Consider the following 21,249-nt stretch of genomic DNA (forward strand, 5'->3'; position numbering starts at 1 on the left):
TCTTCACTGCCAGGAGGAGCCAGGAACCCTCCAGTCAAGGCTGATTTCCTCTGAGAGGAATTTGCCACTGGTGCACATTATCAAGTGGGAAGCACCTGGCCCCGTGGCTGAAGAGGCCACAGTTGTACATGCTGTGGAAAGTAGTGCCTGACGGTGGAGAAAGAATGGGCTAAATTGTCTCCTTGGCTGAAAGGTTCACTGGCTCAGGGGCTGTGGGCAAGAGGTAATACTGGAAAAGCAAGATGAAGGGTGGACTTGGTTTCTGTCCTACCACTCATCAGTCATGTGGCCTGAGGAATGCCATGCCTTGTCTTGGGATTTTGTTTCACTTATTTTGAGACAGCCTCAGATAGCCCAGGATGACCTAGAACTTCTGATCCTCCACCTCTGGAGTGCTTTGAATACAGGTGTGAGCCACCACATCTGGTATATGAAGGAGCGGGGACTAAACCCAGCATTCTAGGCAAGCACTCTACCAACTGAGATGCATCCCCAATCCCTTCTTTTCTGGGACTACAAAATGAGGGGGCTGCTGGGCCTCACATTCTCTGAGTCTCCAAATTCCTCAAATGAAGAGCCTACGTGTACAGATACTATCCCTGGGCATTAGAAACAGACTCCCACTCTGTGGAGAAAGGATGGAATTTTGCCTTGTCCCTTTCTCGGGCTAAGTCTGGTGTTTTTATCCCCCTCAAAATAACCTTTGAAAGGACACCTGCAAACTGCAGGGGTGGCCCTTCTGTGGAGAGGGGGCGTCTGCTCTGTGGGACATCACCATTAGCCTTGGAGAAGAACTCCTGGGAAGACTGAATGCCAAGAGAAGGCCAAGGGCACCTGCGGGATGGAGGGCATTGTGTACCCCGGGACTCCACGCCTCCAGAGCCCCTTAGCTGGGCAAGTAGTGACTCACTAGGCAGCTTCCCCTGGCTTTGTGATGATTGTTGACATGGCTCATCAGGTGACCTTCAAAGCTTTACTTGGATGCTTTGTCCAAGAACCAAGGCAGAGGAAGCTGACTTTTTAAAAATATATTTTATCTTTAATTGATGCATATCCATTGTGCGTATTTAAGGGAGAGAGCGTGACATTCAGCGCACACAGACCGCAGTGATGACTGATGGGCATATCTATCACCTCAGACACTTAGGTATTGAGGACGTTCACTATCCTTTCTAGAGTTACTCTGAAATAATGAACAGCTGTCAATCACAGTTATCCTACCATGTAATAGAACGTCAGAAGCCATTCCTCCTATTCGACGGCACCTGTTGACTACCTTCCCTCTATTTCCTACTCTCTCCAGGCTCACATGACCACAGTTTTTTTTTCTTTGAAATTAACTTTTTAGCTCCCATAAATATGGAAGTATATATGTCCGTCCTCTGAGGTCCATTATAGGTAGGCACTAAAAGGCAAGGGGGTGGGGTGGGGTTATCCAAACCTAGGGTTCTCAGGGTGAAACATTTACCATGCAAGTGTGAAGGCTGGGTTGAGATCCCTAGCATCCATGTAAATGTGGGACAGACATGGTGGCTTGCCTGTAATCCCAGTACACAGGAGGCTGAGACAAGGGATCCCTAGAGCAAGCTGGCTAGCCTGAATAGCTAAATTGTTGAGCTCTAGGTTCAAGTAAAGAGACCCTGCCTCAATATATAAGGTGGATAATGATTGAGGAAGTCATCTGACATCAGCTTTTGGCCTTCACATGGACATGGACACACACACACACACACACACACACACACACACACACACACATTCACACGCATCTGCATACATATACCAGAACACACACACACCCTACCTACTCACATGAAAAAAAAAAATATCAGAGCTCATCCCCGCCCTCCATTTCAGACACGTTCAGGGCTCCTGTACAGATGATGGCAATATATTCTTGTAATGGAACCAGGAAGAGATCTGGGATGACCGGAAAGGGAAGTACAGTCAGGAGTCCTCAGAGAAAAGGCACACTGGGTACCGTCTGCAACTAAGAACACTAGACTGTTGCCATTTCTCACGTCAACCCCAGGTGACGGACTGGCAAGCAGCTGCTCAGATGTCTGTGCTGAGAACTGTAGGGCTGTCTGTGAGTGAGCCCAACCAGAAGGAGAGCTATGCTAATTCCTAGAATGCTGTGACAGCTCAGCACAAACAGGGTGGCTCGAAAGTGACAGAATGTGTTCTCTCGCAGCTCTGTAGACAAGAAGCCTGAAATCAACATGTTTGCGGGACCATGCTGCCTTCAAAAGCTCCAAGGGAGGGCTTGTTTCTCCCAGCTTCTGGGGTTTATTGGCTTACGGCTCCATGGCTCCCATTCCTGCCTCTGTCTCCACACAGGCTCCTCCTTTTGTGTGTCTCCGTGTACTCAACCCTTCTCCTTTCTCTCAGAAAGACTCCAGTCAATGGAGTTAATCAAGGATGATTGCATCTTGAGAGCCCTAACTAATCACCACCCACCAAGAAGATGCTGCTACTTCTAAATAAGGCATGTTCTGACGTTGACGTTGGGGGGCCACTATTCCACCCAGTTCCAGGGGGCCCACTATTCCACCCAGTTCGAGGGCTATGATGGTCGAGCAATCTTGACCAGGGACAGGGATGCCAAATATTAGTGCCCATATTGTTCCCCTGTTGTATTCATAGCTTTATAGATGGAGGAACCGGGATCCAGACAATAAAAGAGTCTCGCCCAGAACCATAACATAAGGGCAATGCAGGAGATGAGAAAAAGAATGAGGATGTACAGGTGGGGAAGAGTTACAGGGGAGAAGTGGGTTGGGGAAGGGTGGGTATGCATTGGCAGTTCCCTGTGGCACCGAGAAGGGCACCTTGGCATTTGAAACTGCTATCCACATAAGATCTACACGGAGGAGTAAGAAAAACGATACCTAGTCAGCCCGAGAGACGACTCAGCCGTAAATCCTTTGTCTCGATGAGCCTGGGGACCTGAGTTCAATCCCCAGGACCCATGTAAAAATGCCAGGCATGGTGGTATGCCTCGCTTATCTGAGAGCTGGCAAAGTTCACTGGCCAGCTAGCCTTAGCCTGCTTGGTGAGACTCTAGGCTGAGAGACTTTGTCTCCGACAGAAAGCAGACAGTGCTTGAGGCTGCGCTCTGATCTCTACACAGGTATAACATGTACACGTACACACACCAGAAACACACACACACACGCCAACTAAAGAGAAAATACAGGACCATCAGAAGGGTGTAGTATTCTGGGGATCAACCTGCAGAATACGGCTCATTTTTGGCCGGAGGAAGCAAAGCTCCTCTCACTGGGCGAAAGCCTTCTCAGACTGGTCCCTGAAAGCACTGTGCGTAGATGCCTGCTGGTTGCCATGGTGAGTGATGCTGATCTGAAGAAATGAATAATGTGAGCGTTGGGGGCGACAGTGGGATTACTCAGCGGTGAGAGAGACACCGAGGAGAAGCCTAGTGCGGAGGAGGGAGAAGCGCATCATCTCGGACTTGGTCCATTCTCTGAGGAAGAAGTCTAACCGCATATACTGCGAGCATCAGGTAAGAGACATGAATGGCTGTCTTGGAAATGAAAATGGCTTTTCCTCTCACACTGCCTGGAGAAGGGCCAGGCTGTGGGAACCGAACAGCTAAAACCAGGAAGAGCTTAAAAACAGAAGGCGGGAAGAAAAATAAATACGGGTGGTGGTGGTGGATTTATCTCTGGAAGCCGAAGATGCTGCTGGCATCCTCAGTAGCAGCTCTTAAAGATGTCTGCTGCAGGGAACCCAAGCTATAACATAGCCAGCAGCAGAGGAGCCAAACAGAGGGAAAGGCATGCGTGAGGCTAGGATTCCCAGTTACCCTGATGGGAGGGTTTTACAGAGCGTGGTGCTGTGTATTATAGGGTATGAATTCCGCTCCATTTATGGCAGTTGGAAGTGTGTTTGCTGGACGTGGGGGTCCCTGGGTGGGGAGGTGAGCATATATGACGAGACCAGGGAGGGAGAGTAAATCAGTCTCCTTGCTGACAGGCATCTCTTGGAAGGATCTGCACATACCTGTCCCATCTCTGTCATTTCCCATTTACTGGGCAGACATTCCCAGCCAAATGGAAAGGAGTGATTCCCTCTCCCAAGCATTTCACTGTCTTTAGAGAAGAAAATCAAGGCTTGAAAAACTACTTCACACTGTCCCCCCTTTTTTCCCCATGGCTCACCTACCCTGATAACACAAGCATAAAAACAGACATCAGTTTGGCTTAGCATTCACTCTGGGCTACTGCTTTTTACAGTGCCTTTCAATCTACAATGCAAATCTGCACTCTGGCTGGAGAGGAGGAATGGAGAACAAGGCGGGGGAGCCGGTCACCGGAACATAGAGAGACTGCCTACCGTTGTCCCTAGATCTTTGATCAGGGGAAATTCAGAGGGGCAGTTTTCTCTCTCAGACAGAACAGAATGAAAGAAAAAAAACAAAAACCTAATGTCGTTCTGTTAACAAAGCAGTAAGGCTGGCAAGCTGAACAGGTCTCATCTGGCTTGTCCAGCCACACAGCCACCAGGGCACTTCATCTGGCAGTAACGTTCTGTTTTTAAACCCCGTGGCTTTGCAGAGAAACCCAGTGACTAAGTTCTCTCTCCTCCTGTTAGCTGAGATGCCAGGCCGCTCATCTGTAAGATGGGAGTGGAGTCTATTTTCGTGAGAAGTCCTCTAGCAGAGCCGGGATTCAGCAACTGCTTACTTGCTCTGTGAGTGCTTAGACCAGAGGTTCTCAACCTGTGGGTCCCAACCCCTTTTGGAGGTTGAAAGACTCTTTCATAGGGGTTGTCCAAGACCATGGGAAAACATAGATATTTATGTTACAATCCATAACAGTAACAAAATTACAGTTATCAAGTAGCAACAAAAAATTTTGTGGTGGTGGTGGTGGTGGTGGGGGTTACCAAGGCATCCTCATGTATCAAAGGTATCAAACTGTATCAAAGGGTCGAAGCATTAGGAAGGTTGAGAACCACTGGGTTAGATAGTCACAAGTTACGGTACCGGGACTATTAGAAGCTAAGCTATCCTGGGAGCTGATGACCTTGACCTGAGAAACTAATTTCTTGGTACCTTGGATTCTGATAAAACAAAACGCTAACAGAAGCTCTGAGGTGGTATTGCGGCAGGAGGGTGCCGCAGTGAATCTCCACTAGCCATGGGAAACACAGCTCAGTCTTAAAAAAAATATAAATAAATAAATAAATAGAAATCAAACCAGCCACTGGGCGGAATGTTCTAGGTAACAGCTCATAGCACACGCGGCAGAGTCAGGAGATCAGAGAGAGACTGATCTGAGAATCATAAGGTAGGCTCTCTGAGACTCTACTGATCTCTCTTCACATTGCCTGTGTTGGTAAGGGTTGGGATCAATGTTGTTAAGTAATGGATTTCAGCCAGGATGGGTATGGCTGGGACCATGTGGGTGCATCTTAGGCCCGAGAACTACAGCTTTGTCATGAGCCAGCCCTCATTCCCACCTGTACTCTACCACTTGTTAGCTGGCTTACATAGCTTAAGCTCTGGGCCTCCATCTTTTGGTCTGCGTAACAAAGGCAGTATTTGTGGGATGTCACTCTTCACTGTGATCTGGTTCCAGAACCGGGATGAACATTGAGGTTGGGAACGTGTCTTACACGGGAGCCATCATCTCCTGGTCGTCCTCAGAGCCTTGCTTGGAGGACTATTACCATATTATGTACAGGCCCAACTGGAACAGTATCTTCTCTGGCTATCTGCGCTACAGCTTCCATCACGAGGAGAAGGTGCCTCGAACCATCACCTCGGTGGCGTTGGAACACCTCGCCCCTTCCACTCTCTACTTCCTCTGCATCAGCTGCAAGAAGGCTGCCTTCCCATACAGTCACTACTGTACCATGTTCCACACCCTGGATAAGAGTCCACTGGCTGCCGGGGGCTCCCTGGTGGACCCCCAAATTTCCCTTTGGGTGCTGATGGCCATCCTGCTGGCCTGCTTCACTGCTGTGTTGGCCTTCATCTGCCTCCAGTTCTGGTGCATCCGCTGTCATGAGCCTCGATGGTCTTACAGAGCTGGCCACATGGAGGAAGTCAATGGGTTGGTAAGATGGCCCGAGGAGGCCCCAGCCCTTGGTCAGAGGGAAGAAGACCTGCAGGGGCTCCCCCTGGTGGAACTGCCACGCAAGAACTCTGGGGCCAGAGTAGAAGCTGAAGCAGAAGCAGAAGCCAACCAGGATGCCTTGGATGTGGTGGCCTTAGCTAGAGAAGGTGGTGACCAACCAGCCATACTGCCTCACTATAGAGCGTGAGCAATGGGGAGGAGATGGCCCATTTCACATTGCCTAAAATGCTGTCTGCAGTGTGTCCTATGTGAACATTTGTCTACAGGCCACCCGCTTCTCTCCTCTCAAATGACAGTGCTGTATGGATGAGTGGGGTTGGATGGATGCCAAATGACAACGGTCCCCAAGCTGGAAAACACAGGCCCTCGAGGTATGTCAAGGGCAAACAAGGCGTTGCGTTAGTGTTGTCCATTTGGAGGCCTAGTCATGAACTGCAGACCTGGTTTCAATATTAAAATCACCGTGGCTGCATCACAGAGAGTAAAAGTCTCTGAGTCTGAGACACTAGAAAGAAATGCAGAGTCAGATGTGGACCCTGAGAATCTTTGGAAAAGGATGAAAGCCCCGTTCTAACTGTCAGGCAATCGCACACCACACCCTGCAGCCCCAGGTTCATTTTTTTTTTTTTTTTGCAAAGCCACAGACTGGCTTATCTTTAACAGCTAACACCTTTTATTTAAACTGACCACAGATTTAAAACATAGACCCTTAGAAGACAGCCTTGTATTACCCCATAAACAAAAATCCAGGCCCCTCTTGTTATAAACGAAACAGATGTAAGAAGACATACAACAAAATAATATTAAATTTGATGACGACTTCTGTCTGCCAATGCCTCTGGGCTTAAGACCATCTCTCTTGTGTGTGAGCAAAAGGGAGGCCAGCCAGTGCTGAAGAGACCAGCATCAATGCTAATGTAAGTGGTTTCCCTTTACAGAACAGAAGGTTTGAAAGAGGATTGGAAAGGGAAGCATGTGTTTCAGTGTGTGGACCATGTCTGTGAGCCACCTCAAATGCTGTCTACCAGCCCTCCCCACCCTCTTTTTGGTGGGTTTGGGAGTGCAATCTCACTACATAGCCTTGGCTGACTGGAACTTGCCATGTAGACCAGGCTGTCCTTGAACTCACAACAGTCCTACTGCCTCGGCCCCTCCGGCATGAGGACAGTTGAGCGCTACCACACCTGGGTTACAAGCTTCTCTTTGAAGCTCTTTTTGTTTTGTTTGAGAAAATGACCTTGAACAGTCTGACTCCTCTGGAGAAGACACCCGTGCCCTCTAGCATCCTCCTCCTACCTTGGAAGTACCCCATCCAGATCTTCTCTGGGTTATCCACACTTCTAAACCCAAAGCTCTCTTGACCTCACACCACGGTATTCCTGTAAGCTTTTCTCTGCTTACTTTGAAAATGGGATCAAGGGTGGCTGTTTTTGTTCTGTTGCCTCTTTTTTTGGTGGGAGACATGTTTCACCCTTATGGTGGCTTTCTTTATTCCTCCCACATGAGCCCGTATCATAATTCAATCTACATGTATTGTGACACTGGTGGGACTTGGTGAAAACTATTCCTTACCACACAGGTGGACATGGAATTATAGGTAGGTGTAGATTATGTCTCTTCACCCCTGATGTACACTAATAGGCCAGACATGGGTTACCTGTGGGGGTAATTACTTGGAATGAAGGTGTGTATGTGAACAAAAGCCACATAAGGAAGAGGGAATCATCTTCTCAGAGACAGCCCCAGCCATCTACAATGGCCTTCAAGCTCTGTCTGTACACCCCTTATATTCACAAAGTCCCAAATCTCAGAATCACCAACCAAGAAATGGGAGAAACTGGGACACCGCAAGGAGAAGCCCCATATACCCATTTACCCACCAAGCTCGGCACGGTACTCACCCCTCTCCTCAGCTCCCACCCGATTCCCCACCCCCCAGAGCTTTGTTCACCCCATCCCTGCTACCTGTGAACCAATAAAGATGGATGGACTTGTCATGGTTTGTGCTTGGCTCTCAATGGACCTCTTGACAACACAGCCTCTGACTTTTCTGATTCTGGGAACACCTTTCTATTTGTATTGTTCGCACTCTGTCACAGGTGGCATGGGCCGTGACTAATTACCTTGGATCCATAGAGGTAATAAGGCTGGACATTGGCGGGTTTATCTCGTTGTGGTTCTTGGGTGAAGGGGATGGCAGTTCGGACAAAACTAGAAGAAAAGAGACAGAGAAGCAGTGAACTGGGTCCCAGAGACGTCTTTCCAGGGACGGGAGACTGCAGTAGCATGCCCCCCCCCCACACACCCCTCATCCCCCCACCCCCGGCCACTCCAGCTGCAGCATGTCCTAGATGGCTGCCTACAGAGCAGCTGCATCCCTCTGACTACTGTGAGCTTTCCCATTCTTCTTGAAAAAAGGGGAAACTTGGAGCCCAGGAGGCACGAAAGTCAGGGCGTGCTAGGTCTGAAGATGGCCTTCTCTGGGGTTTCAGTTTGGTTTAAACGCTTAGTCAGTAAACTCTCTGTAAAGAGCCAGGCAGAAAATCCTTCAGCTTTGCAGGCCAGATGTCTCTACAGCGAGGACTCAGCTCTGCCCCTGAGCATGAACACATCACAAACAACGGCACGCCAGTGAACATGCCTAAGTTCCAGCAGAACTGCGAGTTCGAAGTCATCTTCAGGTCATGACTATGCCTCTTTGGATTGTCCCCTAACCACCCGTTAAAGATGGCGACACTGGGCTGGGGGGATGGCTCAGCCGTTAGGCACTTGCCACATCAGCACGAGGACCAAAGTTGGGATCCCTAGATCCCATGGAAAAATGCTTGAGGGGTGTAGCTGCTCCCCTACAGTTCTAACCTCAGAAGGTAGAAGGTGAACTCAGGGGATCCCCAGAGGAGGGCAGTGAGGCAACCTAGCTGAAGAAGCTAAGGGTTGACTGAGAGAGCCTGTCTCAATGAATCAGGTGGAAGAGCGACTGAGGGAGATTCCTGTCATCAACCCGGGGCTTCCATGTAGGTGCTCATGCACATGCATGCACACCCACATACTTGTGTGCCCACACATATTCAAACATACATACATGTAGACAACATGCACACGCAAAAATGGGAAGGGAGGACAACGACAATGTATCTCCCAAATGAAGGTGGCCACACCATTCTCAGTACACGGGCTGTTCATAGACAGTGTCCATTCACATACTGTCGTCAGGGCTCATGACAAGAGAAGGTATAGAGTTTGGGGCCAGGCTTGAGTTTGTAGCCCTGACTCAAATGTGCCATAAAGTCACATCTTTATGAAGCTGGACTGTCTTGCTCAATGCACAGATTCAGGTACATCTGTGTGCAGAGTCTTCCCGAATCCTTCTATTCATTCAATGTGGATTCAGTTCACACCACCCTGATCCAGGCTGCAGGGGCTCAAAGACTGCACCTCCACATTCCCACCCATCCACCTGCTCTCCCTTGGTTTGTGAACTCAGGTGATAGGGCTCTGTGTGAGGAAAAGAATTAGATCTTACCTCTACTTCAGGGCCTGCCCCAGAGCTATAGGCTCCTTCTAGGAGGAGAAGTTCTACTCCGCAGAGAGGCCTGTTTTGCACTTACATGTCCAGATATGAGCATGTCCTGACAAACGTACCATGTGATCAGAGCATCATCCTTCATCAAAATCTCCCAGGCGATGCTCCTTTTACGGCCTATGGTGCCTATAGTCTGTTCCTACTGTATCTTTCATGGCTGCTGTGTGTGTGTGGGGGGTTCCCTGCATGTGTGATAGCCAGCAGGGAAACGATCCAGATGAGGTGAGAATTAAATTCGGGATTAGCCAGACTTTAGTTAGCCAGTGCTGGGTCAAAACTCCGGGAGTCTGACACCAGGTGGTTTATTTTTACACATTTAAACAGGTGAGACTGGAAAAAAGTTTCCTTGTGATAATTATCACAACAAAGCTTTAGGCATGGCTACATAGAGATTCTCAGTGCAGGTCTTTAGCAAAGCATTTGTGCCTTTTCCCACAAGAATGGGCTCTACTGACTGAGGAACAGTGCTCAGGATAAGGGCCTCGGGAAGAACAGTTTGTAATAAGCACAACAGCAAACTCTTTTTGCACAGTACAGGGGACTTCTTTCATGAGGGTGAGTTCTGTTGACGGAGAAACAATGCTCGGGATTCTGGGGGATTCGGTGAGGACTGGCTTCACAGACTAGCAAAGATTACCAGGTATTAACACATCCATCCATTCCCAGCCTTCTGGATGGAAAACAGGTGTCAGTCAGTGTCTTCTGCTGAAGAAAAAGAGCCTGCGTGTTTAACAATTCTGGTTTCTCTAGTGCTCATCTGTGAGCTTGCGCCCTCTGCAGGCTGCCTCTATCCTTTATCCACTTGTAACTCCCTTAGTGTTACCCTCATCCCTGCTTTTTAGTTAGGTAGAAGTTTTGCCCATAATAGACTTCTGCTGTTTGCCTTACTTACTCCTGCCGATATTTTACAACTCACCTCCAGCATCACCTCCTTGGAGGAAAAAGCCTACACTGAGATTTGCCTCATTCCCGGACTGGGCCAAGTCTGGTTAGAAGGCTCTAAGCCGCTGGATGGTATCTGGTTGCTCACCATGGCTCACCCCAGGACAGAGCCTATAGCAGCTCCAGATAAACACTTGTCACAGGAATGAACAGAAGTGCTAGGAACATTTAAGAGGCAATTGACCACAACCTCCTTCCCTGCCCTGCCCAATGGCCCCTGCACAGGGATGCCCTTACCGGTTTGTGGATCCATTATAGCAGTAGTTGGGGAGGAAGTCAAAGTTCAGCTCCCAGAAGACATGCAGGGTGATGCGGCCATACGGGGCAGACACATTATGATTGGCTTCTCGGAACATGGCGTCGAAGCTGTCCAGTGTCATGTGCTTACAGAGGAGTCGGTGCGTGAGGCGGTTAATCTCCAGCAGCCACTCTAGCTCCTGACAGAGAGAGAACCCGAGGCTGCTAAAGCAGTGCAGGTAACACACACACACACACACACACACACACACACACACACACACACACACACGCTGCACATTTCTTATGTCTTGGGAGACCCCCCTCAGACAACCTCTGGATTTCCCATATAAGGACTAGAACTCCCTGCAGTGGCACAGGACAATGTCCCCTCCTTCTGAAACTCTTGGGACAGGAACCTGGAAGATCTTTGACCATCTGCAGCCATGTCTATGTGCTTTCTGGTTTCCTAATCGCTGAGGGAAAAGCCTGTCTCTTAGTGTCAGCGTCATACGTGATACTGTGACTGCATTTCAGTAGAAGTTATTTCTCTGTCCTGCAGAAAATGCTAAATAGGAGCTACCCCCTACTTAGGGCTAATTATTCAGCTGGAATATGACATTTCTAAGTTTTGATCAACCATCATCAAATTTTGGCAATGTTGTATGGTTTAGCATAATTAGTACATTCTAATTTTGTATATATATATTCCAGTATTGCGCTGTAGTCCTTATATATGTGAAAATTAGAGTTTTGAGAAGATGAGGAACTTGGATTCAGATCTAGGAACTGGGCTCCAAGGTAACATTCTTAAGTACAGTCAAAACCATTGGAAGCCGGGAGGTGGTGGTGCATGCCTTTAATCCCAGCACTCAGGAGGCAGAGGCAGGTGGATCTCTGTGAGTTCGAGGCCAGCCTGGTTTACAGAGTGAGTTCTAGGGTAGCCAAGGCAGAAAAACCCTGTCTTAAAAAAACAAAACAAAAAAATTACCATTGGAATTTTTAAAGGAGGTGTGTGTGTGTGCGTGTGTGTGTGTGTGTGTGTGTGTGTGTGTGTGTGTGTGTGTGTTTTAGGGATAGAATGCCTCCTCTTTTGGACTGCAGGTCCTGAGTCACCCAAGGCACCTGTAGTCTGTACTCAGCCCCAATGACCAGGAACTTGTGTGTGCCATAGGCTCTGATCATTTGGAGTCCCACCTTCAGGCAGAGGGCAAGCTCAGAGTTCAGGTTTGCAGAGTGGGATGCTGTGTTTGTTGGGTAATAAAATGACGAGGAAACCCTTCTGCTTGGGTTTCATGTCTTGTTGTTCTGCAACTTGTCAATCATGATTATCCAAAAGAACCAAAGTCCAAATAGGGAGAAGAAAGCTCAAGTTCTGGGGCACCTGAGGCCACTCTGGCCATGCTTTGGCGAAGCCAGCTTTACACAGTGGTACCATTCTTCCTGTTACAGAGGGGAGAATCAGAAGCTGAGAAGGCCAATAACATGCCCAAGGCTACACAAAGACTATAAAAAAGTGCTTGGGATGGCATTCTGGGTCTTTGGATTCCAAATCATGAGTCTTTGATCTCTTTGATACAGCTGCCTAGAGAGATGCAAGAGGTTGGAGGTCCTTTGAAAGGGGAATGTGATATAAAACCAGTCTGTATATTCTAAAACCATATTGGGATGGCATGGGCCAGCTTTCCCAGGGAGCTCAGTGAGTCACTGGCCACAAAGATGTGGCTCCCTTCTCACCAGCCACACCCCCTGACCTGACAAGTCCACTTTGGTAGGGTGAAAGCCTCAGCCCACACTTCTGACCCTGCAGCTTGTGCTCTGGAATCAGATTGCATGGCTGTAAAGTGGGGATGCAGCTTAAAAACTGCAAACACTAATGGCAATGGGGCCAGGCAGGCCAAGAACAGGAGCCTAACTGGGAAGGAAAAGGCAGTCTTAGAGGATGGGTTATCTGTGCAGAGTGGAGAACCCATCTTACAGGGCCCAGAGGTTGGGTTATCTGTGCAGAGTGGAGAACCCATCTTACAGGGCCCAGAGGATAGGTTTTCTGTGCAGAGTGGAGAACCCATCTTACAGGGCCCAGAGGATGGGTCATCTGTGCAGAGTGGAGAACCCATCATACAGGACCCAGAGGACGGGTTATCTGTGCAGAGTGGAGAACCCATCATACAGGGCCCAGAGGATGGGTTATCTGTGCAGAGTGGAGAACCCATCTTACAGGGCCCAGAGGATGGGTTATCTGTGCAGAGTGGAGAACCCATCTTACAGGGCCCAGAGGATGGGTTATTTGTGCAGAGTGGAGAACCCATCGTACAGGGCCAGACCTGGTACTTTGACACTCTGTGGTTGTTGCCATGATACAACAGACTAGGGATGGCAGACCTTACGTATTCCAAAAGAATGCGAAAACTTGGACTTCAAGCATGGAATGGAAGTTAGGAAAAATGTTCCTGGCCTCTGTACCAAGAAGAAAATGAAGGGCAGAGATACAGATTCAGCTCTCTGCTTCCATCTCTTGGGGTGGAGCTGGCTCCTGCATCTCTGTTCCCATTTGCTGCGGATGGGTAACATGGCAACAAATGTTACTGGTAACTGCTAATGACTTCATTTCTAAGGTCACTGAGCCCTTTTAGCACACTGCTTGGGCTACCCTGTTTGGGGGAAGATAATGAGAGCTGGGGAACAGGCTTGTCCTACGGCTCTAAGATTTTAAGTTTCATACACTTGTGTTAGTGTTAAAAGGATGGACATAAGGAGACAGTACTCAACTCTGCTCATGTTGGGACTGAGACACAAAAGCAAAACGGGAAAATAAAACAGCCAAATGGGCAGCGTTGAGGAACTAGTGGACCGAGAGTGGGAATGAGGAGAAAACGGGGCTAGCCACACTAGAGCGACCATTGGGGGTCAGGGAGATGCCAGTAGACTTCTGAGAATTAAACACAGCAGGGACTGGTGGGTCAGGAGGCAGGTGGGTCTGTGATGCTGACTGCAGGTTCAGGGGAGCTGGGCCGGTTTACACGAGTCTGCAGTCAGAACTGGGAGATGGCTGCCATCTGGGAATGCTAGTCTGGTGCTGTCAGAGGTCCTGGAATCAAGATTTCAAGTACACCAGTAGCCAAAACAAAGCATAGCCCACAGCCTGCCAGCCTGTAGCGTCTCGCTGAGATTCCATGCTCAGCACGCTTGCACAACAAGGTGACGGACTCCCCAAGTCACAGCAGGGCCTATCTCTTCACACACAGTGACTTCACACACATTTTTCCAAGAGTTTTGAATGTGGAGGGCAAGGGCACATTCCTCGGTTTGTTTAGCGAAGGCCCACAGGAACCATGCCTACCCCCCAGGAGATAGGCTCCCTAGGGGATCCTTCCTAGGCCTCACGGAAGAGGATGTTCTGGGTGGGGATCACGGCCTCATCTGATTAACAAGGGCTTTCACTGAGTGTTTTTGTTTTGTTCTAGCCAAGAGAACATCCAGTGTCTTCCAGGCAGTGGGAAGTGGCCATGGACACCTGCCTCCCAGACATGCTCATTAGTAGAAAACAAAAATATATAGATGGACAAGAGAAGGAACTCCAACTCCCACCTCTTGAGAGATAAGCACTGAGGACATTTGAATGTGTACAAAACAGAACTGCATCTCCCAAGATAAAGGCGGCTAAGTGATTTCAGGAATGTGAACTATTCTACGGTTTTTCATAAGTGACTCAAGATTCAGGTGAGTAAGTGGAACACATCCTGCTAAGAGATGGTGTAGATAGTCCCTCCCCCCACACTCTCAGAGAACACTGTAACCCCATAGTGATTTTTCTCTTAAAAATAATAAGCTATTACTTATTAAGTGTTTATCAAGGTACTGGTCTCTCCTGTGGCCTTCCAATGACTCTAATATCTCCTTCACTTTAGAGGTGGGGATTCGTGAAGATATAGAACTTGCCCAAGATCACAGAGCTAGTAACTGTCAGGGACGGGACTGGGCTAAGTCTGTCTGAGCCTGGTGACCTAGTTCAATGCCCTTTATGCTATCTCTTGGAGAAACAATTGGCAGGGGGCAATTCCAACTGCTGTTTTCTAGAAGGGGACAGGTTATTCCTGACTGTGCAACAGGGACAGACGCAAAATGAAAATGCAGGGTCGTGTTCAAAACTGTTCACCATTTCATGATGAGGACACAGCAGAACAACCAACCAGCTGCAGAGCCCTTTCAGGCCCTCAGCTACAGCATGCCCTTCAAGTGACCTTGTGCTACTTTCTCTAGCCTATGGGGACTCTGTCTGCTTGCGCTATTCTGTAGAGCCTAAGGACATAGCCAAACAGGGATGCTCTGATCGCAAAGATACTCTCCTCCATGCCCCAGACCTGCCTGTCAGTCCATAAAGATGGTAAAATCATTTCCGTAAAATCTATTCACTCCCCCCCCTCCCAGCCACTCTGGTCAGGTGTGAAAGAAATCCCCTGCTACAACCATTTCCAACTAGGCATCAATCTGAGACATCCCTGAGGATGCCTACAGGCCCCCAGTGTCTTACCACAATCGAAGTCAGATCTTCACTCTCAAAGCGGCTGATGGCCTGGTCCAAGGATTTGTACATGGCAGCAGAAATCCGCTGGGTGATGAGTCTGTTCAAGTCAATTGATCTACCCAACAGCTGAAAGGCAGAGAGCAGTGGGGGGGGGGGGGTGTTACTTAATATCTACACAGATGTCTGACAACTCAATATGGTGTACTGATGGGAAACTGTACTAGAATTCTAAGAAGCATTACTGGGACAAGGGCTGACTATATGTAGGCTACAGATGGCATCATGAAATCTCTTCAAATGGTCATTCTATGTAACTTTTCAATCTTTGTGTATATTATATGTATGTATGGTATATGTGTAATGGGTATGCATGCTTGTGGGAGTGTGGACATGAGCATGTCACAGCATGAATGTGGAGGGGAGAGGAACTGTGGGTGTTGGTCCTCACCCTGCACTGTGTTTCAGGGCAGGGTCTCTTGTTAGCTGCTTGAGTATGCCAGGGTAGCAGGCCCTCAACCTTCTGAAGACTTGTCCATCTCCAGTCTTACTGTGACAGTGCTGGAATTATAGATGCAAGCGACTGTATCTGGCTTTGCACTGGGGATCTGAACGCAGGCCCTCATTCCTCTGAGCCATCTCCCCAGACCTTTGGTTCTGATTTTGTAAGAGAATGTCTTTGTCCTTAGGTAATACTGGCTGAGATGCGCAGGGTGAAATATCCTGACAACTGCAATTACTCATAAAAATTTTAAAGAAAATGTATGTGCAGTAACACATGCACATCCTTTATACACACATGATCGCCGTAATTTTTGTGAGAGAAGATACACACACAAGAAAGAAAAAAACCGAACTCAATATAGTGAAACACTCATCGCCATGAATCTGGCTAGACTGGAGACAGTTGTGCACCTTCCTATTCTGACTTCTCCGAAGGCTTTACATAAAACCTACTGAGGTAAAATACAACTTATTCAGGCTGTGGGAAGAGGTTTGGGGGCAAGCTCCGACCTCCGGCAAATGCTTCTACTGACACCCTAGATTCAACCCTGAGGTTCATCCTGTGTCTTCCTGTGTTCGATTCATAGTTTCCAGGGAGCAGTAGCCACCTGAGCAGTGGCCTACTTTGTGTCCTCATGGGAGTGATTTTAAAAGCAAGCACACAAAGAGCTGATTAAAGGGCGGGAAAATATAGCTTAAGATAATTTCCACTGGGACCCACATGGGTATTATTGTAGATGTTATGAAGACAACAGCAACCATTTACTGAGTACCTGCTGTGTCGCTATGTTTTGCTAGGTGCTAAGTGATTCCTCTTAAGTATTACCTATCATAGGATAAATTTCCTACTAACAGATCAAGGTCCCACAAGGGGGTCCTGTGGCTAACTCTGGTGGCACTGCAACTGGTAATGCTCGTCTACTGAGTCTTGCTTTTTCTCTTCTGTGACTGGACACTAGCCATGGATGTCCAAGGCTTTCAACAGATTCTTTACTGTTCCTCTCAGCATCTTCTTGGCCTCAGCTCTGTTCCGTCACAGAGACGAAGGACCACAAAACCACCACACAGGGATCACGGCACACAGGCTGGTTTGCTACCTGTTTGGCCACCAGCGGGGAGGGTTTGCGGGTCTGTGGTGGTACATGTTGTGCCTTTCTAGCTCAGATTAGCATTTTACAGAGATGGGTGTCCTTGTCCCCAGCAAGTGTTTCCCCCATGTCTGGGGACAAATGTTAACAGAAACCATGGCATAAAAACAAACCAGTTTTGACCTCTCACTGAGCTTGATGCAGTTCATTTAAAGGGGTTGCAGCCCTTTTTGTTTATTTCAGGGGTGGTCTACCTGTCTCTGTGTGATAGTGGTGATGAAGAAAGGGGTCTGTCTACTCAGGATGGCAGGCCATGGTGGTCACTGCTTCTCAGGGGCTGGCAGAGGGGAGCCAGGAAGTCTACAACCTGCACCAAAGGATGCTCACTACTGTATGTAAGGTTTTGAGGCTGCTACATCTGGGTGCAGACCCAAGGCAGACAGGAAAGTCCAGACTATCTCCAGAGTCTGTTCCTCCCACCCCTCCCCATTATGGCTTTCTCCCACCGTACCTGGACATGTCTCTGTTTTAGCAGCGTCTCATAGCGGTTGGATGGTGGGTACGGAATGATCACTCCATAATTCTTACATTCAGCTCTAAAACGTTTATCCAACAGGACACTGGAAGGGAGCAACATGAAACAGGTTGGCTGAACATGGTGGCAAATGGTTTCTCAACAGCTCAGCCACCTTTATGCCAGACCACGGGGTCCACCCGGGAAACATGATCTTAAATATCTCAAACATAGCTGTGTCTGCTCTGGATATGATTCCCTGCATTTCTTTCTGGCCACAGGAGCTCAATATGTGAAATGGAATTTCTAAGTTAAAGACTGGCAACCCAGGGTGGAGACCATCATTCTTTTCTTCACTTTTGACAAAAATTGAGTGTGTCCTTAGTATATCCCAGTGATAATTCTAGGTACCAGGGACAAGGTCCTTCCTATCCTCAGTGTACTGACTTTCCAGTGGATAGATTGATAGAGCAAGCAAAATGATAGAGGAAACTGCTGTGGGATGTTCTGTATGGCAAATGTGTTGCTGATTAGTCAATAAATAAAACACTGATTGGCCATTGGCTAGGCAGGAAGTGTAGGTTGGACAAGGAGGAGAATAAAGCTGGGAAGTGGAAGGCTGAGTCAGAGAGACACTGCTAGCCGCCATGATGAGAAACAGCATATGAAGATGCCGGTAAGCCACAAGCCATGTGGCAAGGTATAGATTTATAGAAATGGATTAATTTAAGCTGTAAGAACAGTTAGCAAGAAGCCTGCCATGGCCATACAGTTTGTAAGCAATATAAGTCTCTGTGTTTACTTGGTCGGGTCTGAGTGGCTGTGGGACTGGCAGGTGAGAGAGATTTGTCCTGACTGTGGGCCAGGCAGAAAAACTCTAGCTACAGGAAACAAAATGGTTTGAAATAGGAATCATGTGCACAGTGTTTACCATTGACTAGATAACACATACCTATATATATAAACATATACACACAAACTCATATATACACATCACATACAGATACAAACACACACACACACACACACACACATGCACATGGACACACACACACACACACACACACACGCCCATATATGCATACACATATGGTTATTTTCAGTGTCACAACAATCATGTGTACTATTTTATCCTCCACATTGAGATCAATAAAACAGGTTCATTTGGAGTTAAGAATTATGAGAAGTCTCTGCATGGGGGTTTTGTGGGACAGAAGCTGAATGGAAATGATAAGGCCAGGGTAAGGTTATTGCACACAAAATAAGCTTGTTCTGTTTGAGAGAAGGAAAGTCAGTCGGGGTGGATAAAGGGAAGAAGGTTTTTGGGAAAACAGGTTCATTACATCAGTCTATAGGCCAGATCTTGTGGGACCACAGAACCCTTATAGAGAGGCAGGATGGATAAACTGGAAGCCATTTAAAGGTTTTAAGTGGGAAGGAGACATATTAAACTTGCACTGTACAAAGTAGCAGCCACCAGCCACAGTGCCTATGGAATGCCTTAAATGAGGCAGGTCCAAACTGAGGTCCACTGCCATATACACATGAGATTTACGAGGCCTTGGAGAAAACAGAGAAACAGAGATATCTCTTTAATAATATTTACACTGATTCCATGTTGAAATTTTAGTGGCTTCTGCTTGTTGAATTAAATAAAACATATTATTAAAATGTCAGCTGTTTCTTTCCCTCATTAAAATACGGCTGCTAAAATACTGAAGAGGGCATAGGTTGCTCCCATTTGTGGCAGCATTTCATTTCAGATGGATGGGATTGGCCCGTGCTACCCTTTCTGCCTAGAGCTTTCTCTCAATTTCCCAGCTTCTTCCAATTTCCACCCCTTTGAAAAGCTCGCACCTTGCAGGGAAAGTTGTTGAGGGCTATTTTTTCTTTCTTTCCTTCCTTCCTTTCTTTCTTTCTCTTTTTGGTTTTTTTGAGACAGGGTTTCTCTGTGTAGTTTTGGTGCCTGTCCTGGATCTTGCTCTGTAGACCAGGCTGGCCTCGAACTCACAGAGATCCACCTGGCTCTACCTCCCGAGTGCTGGGATTAAAGGCATGCATCACCACTGTTCAGGTGAGGGCTATTTTTCAAATGGGGATATATATTTTTAAAGATGAATTTTTATCTCTCTGTGTTGCGCGCGCACACACACACACACACACACACACACACGCATGCACGCGCACACGCACACATGCGTGTGCGCATCTGTACCTGTGAAAGCCAAAACTGGGCAATGGATTGACCTGGAGTTACTGGTGGTTGTGAACTATTTGATGTGGGTACTGGGAATTGAACTCAGGCCCTCTGGAAGACCATCAAGAGCTCTTAGCCACTGAGCCATCTCTCCAGCTCCCAAGATGAGGAAAATTTACTAAATGTAGAGAGTCCTCAGGAGGTGACATGCCTGAGCTTGTTTACACAGACAATATCAGCATATTCAGGACCAGCACTGTCTTAGAAACGCTGCCCTCCTTGCTGAAACTGCATCCTACCTGATCTGCCCACACCTATGAAGCAACAACTTAGCGATGCATGTATCTTTGTGCTTTCTCTCTGCTTATCGTTTAGAAGTCATTCCCTTTAGTCAGTGCAGATCCTGTGTAATCATCTCGTGTGCACTGCATGTCAGCTCCTATCTGAAATGGGTCAAGCCTGTTAGAGGAGAATGGAGCCAATCACTTCCATGGGGGGCGGGGGGGGGGGGAGCAAGTGAGCTAGGGACTCGCTCTTGGGATTGCTGATTGATCCATCCGGACTTCCATCGAGAACCACAATACTTTTATATAAATGCATTTTGCTTCGTGATAGTACCATTGCACGTTTTTTAAAACCCAGGAATTCATTAGGGACGGGGTGGGGGGAGCGGGGGTGTGAGTTAAATCAGTATCTTCCAGGAAATACCGATACGCCTAAAAACCTGACGCATCTCCAACTCAAACTTCTCCACACGCCCATCCTTACACACTTTAAATACATTCTCTGTGGATTTATATTTTCAAAGAGTGAAGTTGAAAAATAAAAATCAAGTCAAGCTGTGCTTCTGAAACCATTTCGTGGCAGTATATCCCTCTCCAGGATCTTCAAGGTTTATGGTGCCAGGGCACGCAACCCGCCCTCTAGTGGCCTGGATGGGCCACTGCCATGGAGTAACTAAAGCTTCTCAGATGCCAGGTGAAGGCATGCAAGCTATTATTTTTGTACTTCCCCCACCAAGGCTTTGACAAGAAGTTCCCTTTGCCTGCACACTCTGGACCCATCCTTCACTTTGTTTTACTTAACTCCCTAGACACTGCTTCCTTAAGATGGCCTTGACCAGCTCAGGTTTACCATGTATTCATGAACTTCATTACTTTCCTTCTGTTGAACTGTAGACCTCATGGAGTATTTGTACACTATCTACCTATTCTCCTTTACAATGTGTTTCAATGCCTGGACCCATGGAAAGTGCTCGATTTTCCTGAAGTTCTGAACAAGGGAGAAGAGGGACTCCCATCTTCCAGGCACCAGGCTGATTAAAGGATGCTGTGTACAGCCTAGGCTCCCCTACCTGCCGGCCATGGCTTTGTAGTAGGCGAAGATCTGGTCTGCCAGCTTGTAGACAAACTGATCAAAACACAGGTTCACCTGGTGAAGAGAAAGCAGGGAGGTCAGTGGTTCCTGTCTGGATTAATTGCAGAAACACGGACAGTTGGGCGGGCTCTGGGGCAGGGTTGACAGAAGTGCATTCTGGGGCAGCAGGCTGGCTTTG

The 21,249-nt window shown here is 47.8% G+C and overlaps 2 protein-coding genes across 2 annotated transcripts in view; one reads left to right on the forward strand and one right to left on the reverse strand.

Annotated features, from left to right (window-relative positions):
* Window positions 1–21,249, reverse strand: part of Cyfip2 (cytoplasmic FMR1 interacting protein 2) — a 119,170-nt gene that overhangs the window by 38,171 nt on the left and 59,750 nt on the right. The window contains exons 19-23 of the mRNA XM_059270392.1: window positions 21,049–21,125; window positions 17,495–17,603; window positions 15,401–15,520; window positions 10,870–11,069; window positions 8,231–8,318 (exon numbers count right to left, since the gene is read on the reverse strand). Of these exons, the coding sequence (XP_059126375.1) occupies window positions 8,231–8,318; window positions 10,870–11,069; window positions 15,401–15,520; window positions 17,495–17,603; window positions 21,049–21,125 (594 nt within the window). The remainder of the gene's footprint in view (window positions 1–8,230; window positions 8,319–10,869; window positions 11,070–15,400; window positions 15,521–17,494; window positions 17,604–21,048; window positions 21,126–21,249) is intronic.
* On the forward strand, window positions 5,614–6,483 carry Fndc9 (fibronectin type III domain containing 9). Its single transcript, XM_059270393.1, has one exon. It carries the CDS (start codon window positions 5,614–5,616, stop codon window positions 6,292–6,294), a length of 681 nt encoding a protein of 226 aa, XP_059126376.1. The 3' UTR covers window positions 6,295–6,483.

This window comes from Peromyscus eremicus, chromosome 8a (genome assembly GCF_949786415.1).
Source record: "Peromyscus eremicus chromosome 8a, PerEre_H2_v1, whole genome shotgun sequence".
NCBI lineage: Eukaryota > Metazoa > Chordata > Mammalia > Rodentia > Cricetidae > Peromyscus > Peromyscus eremicus.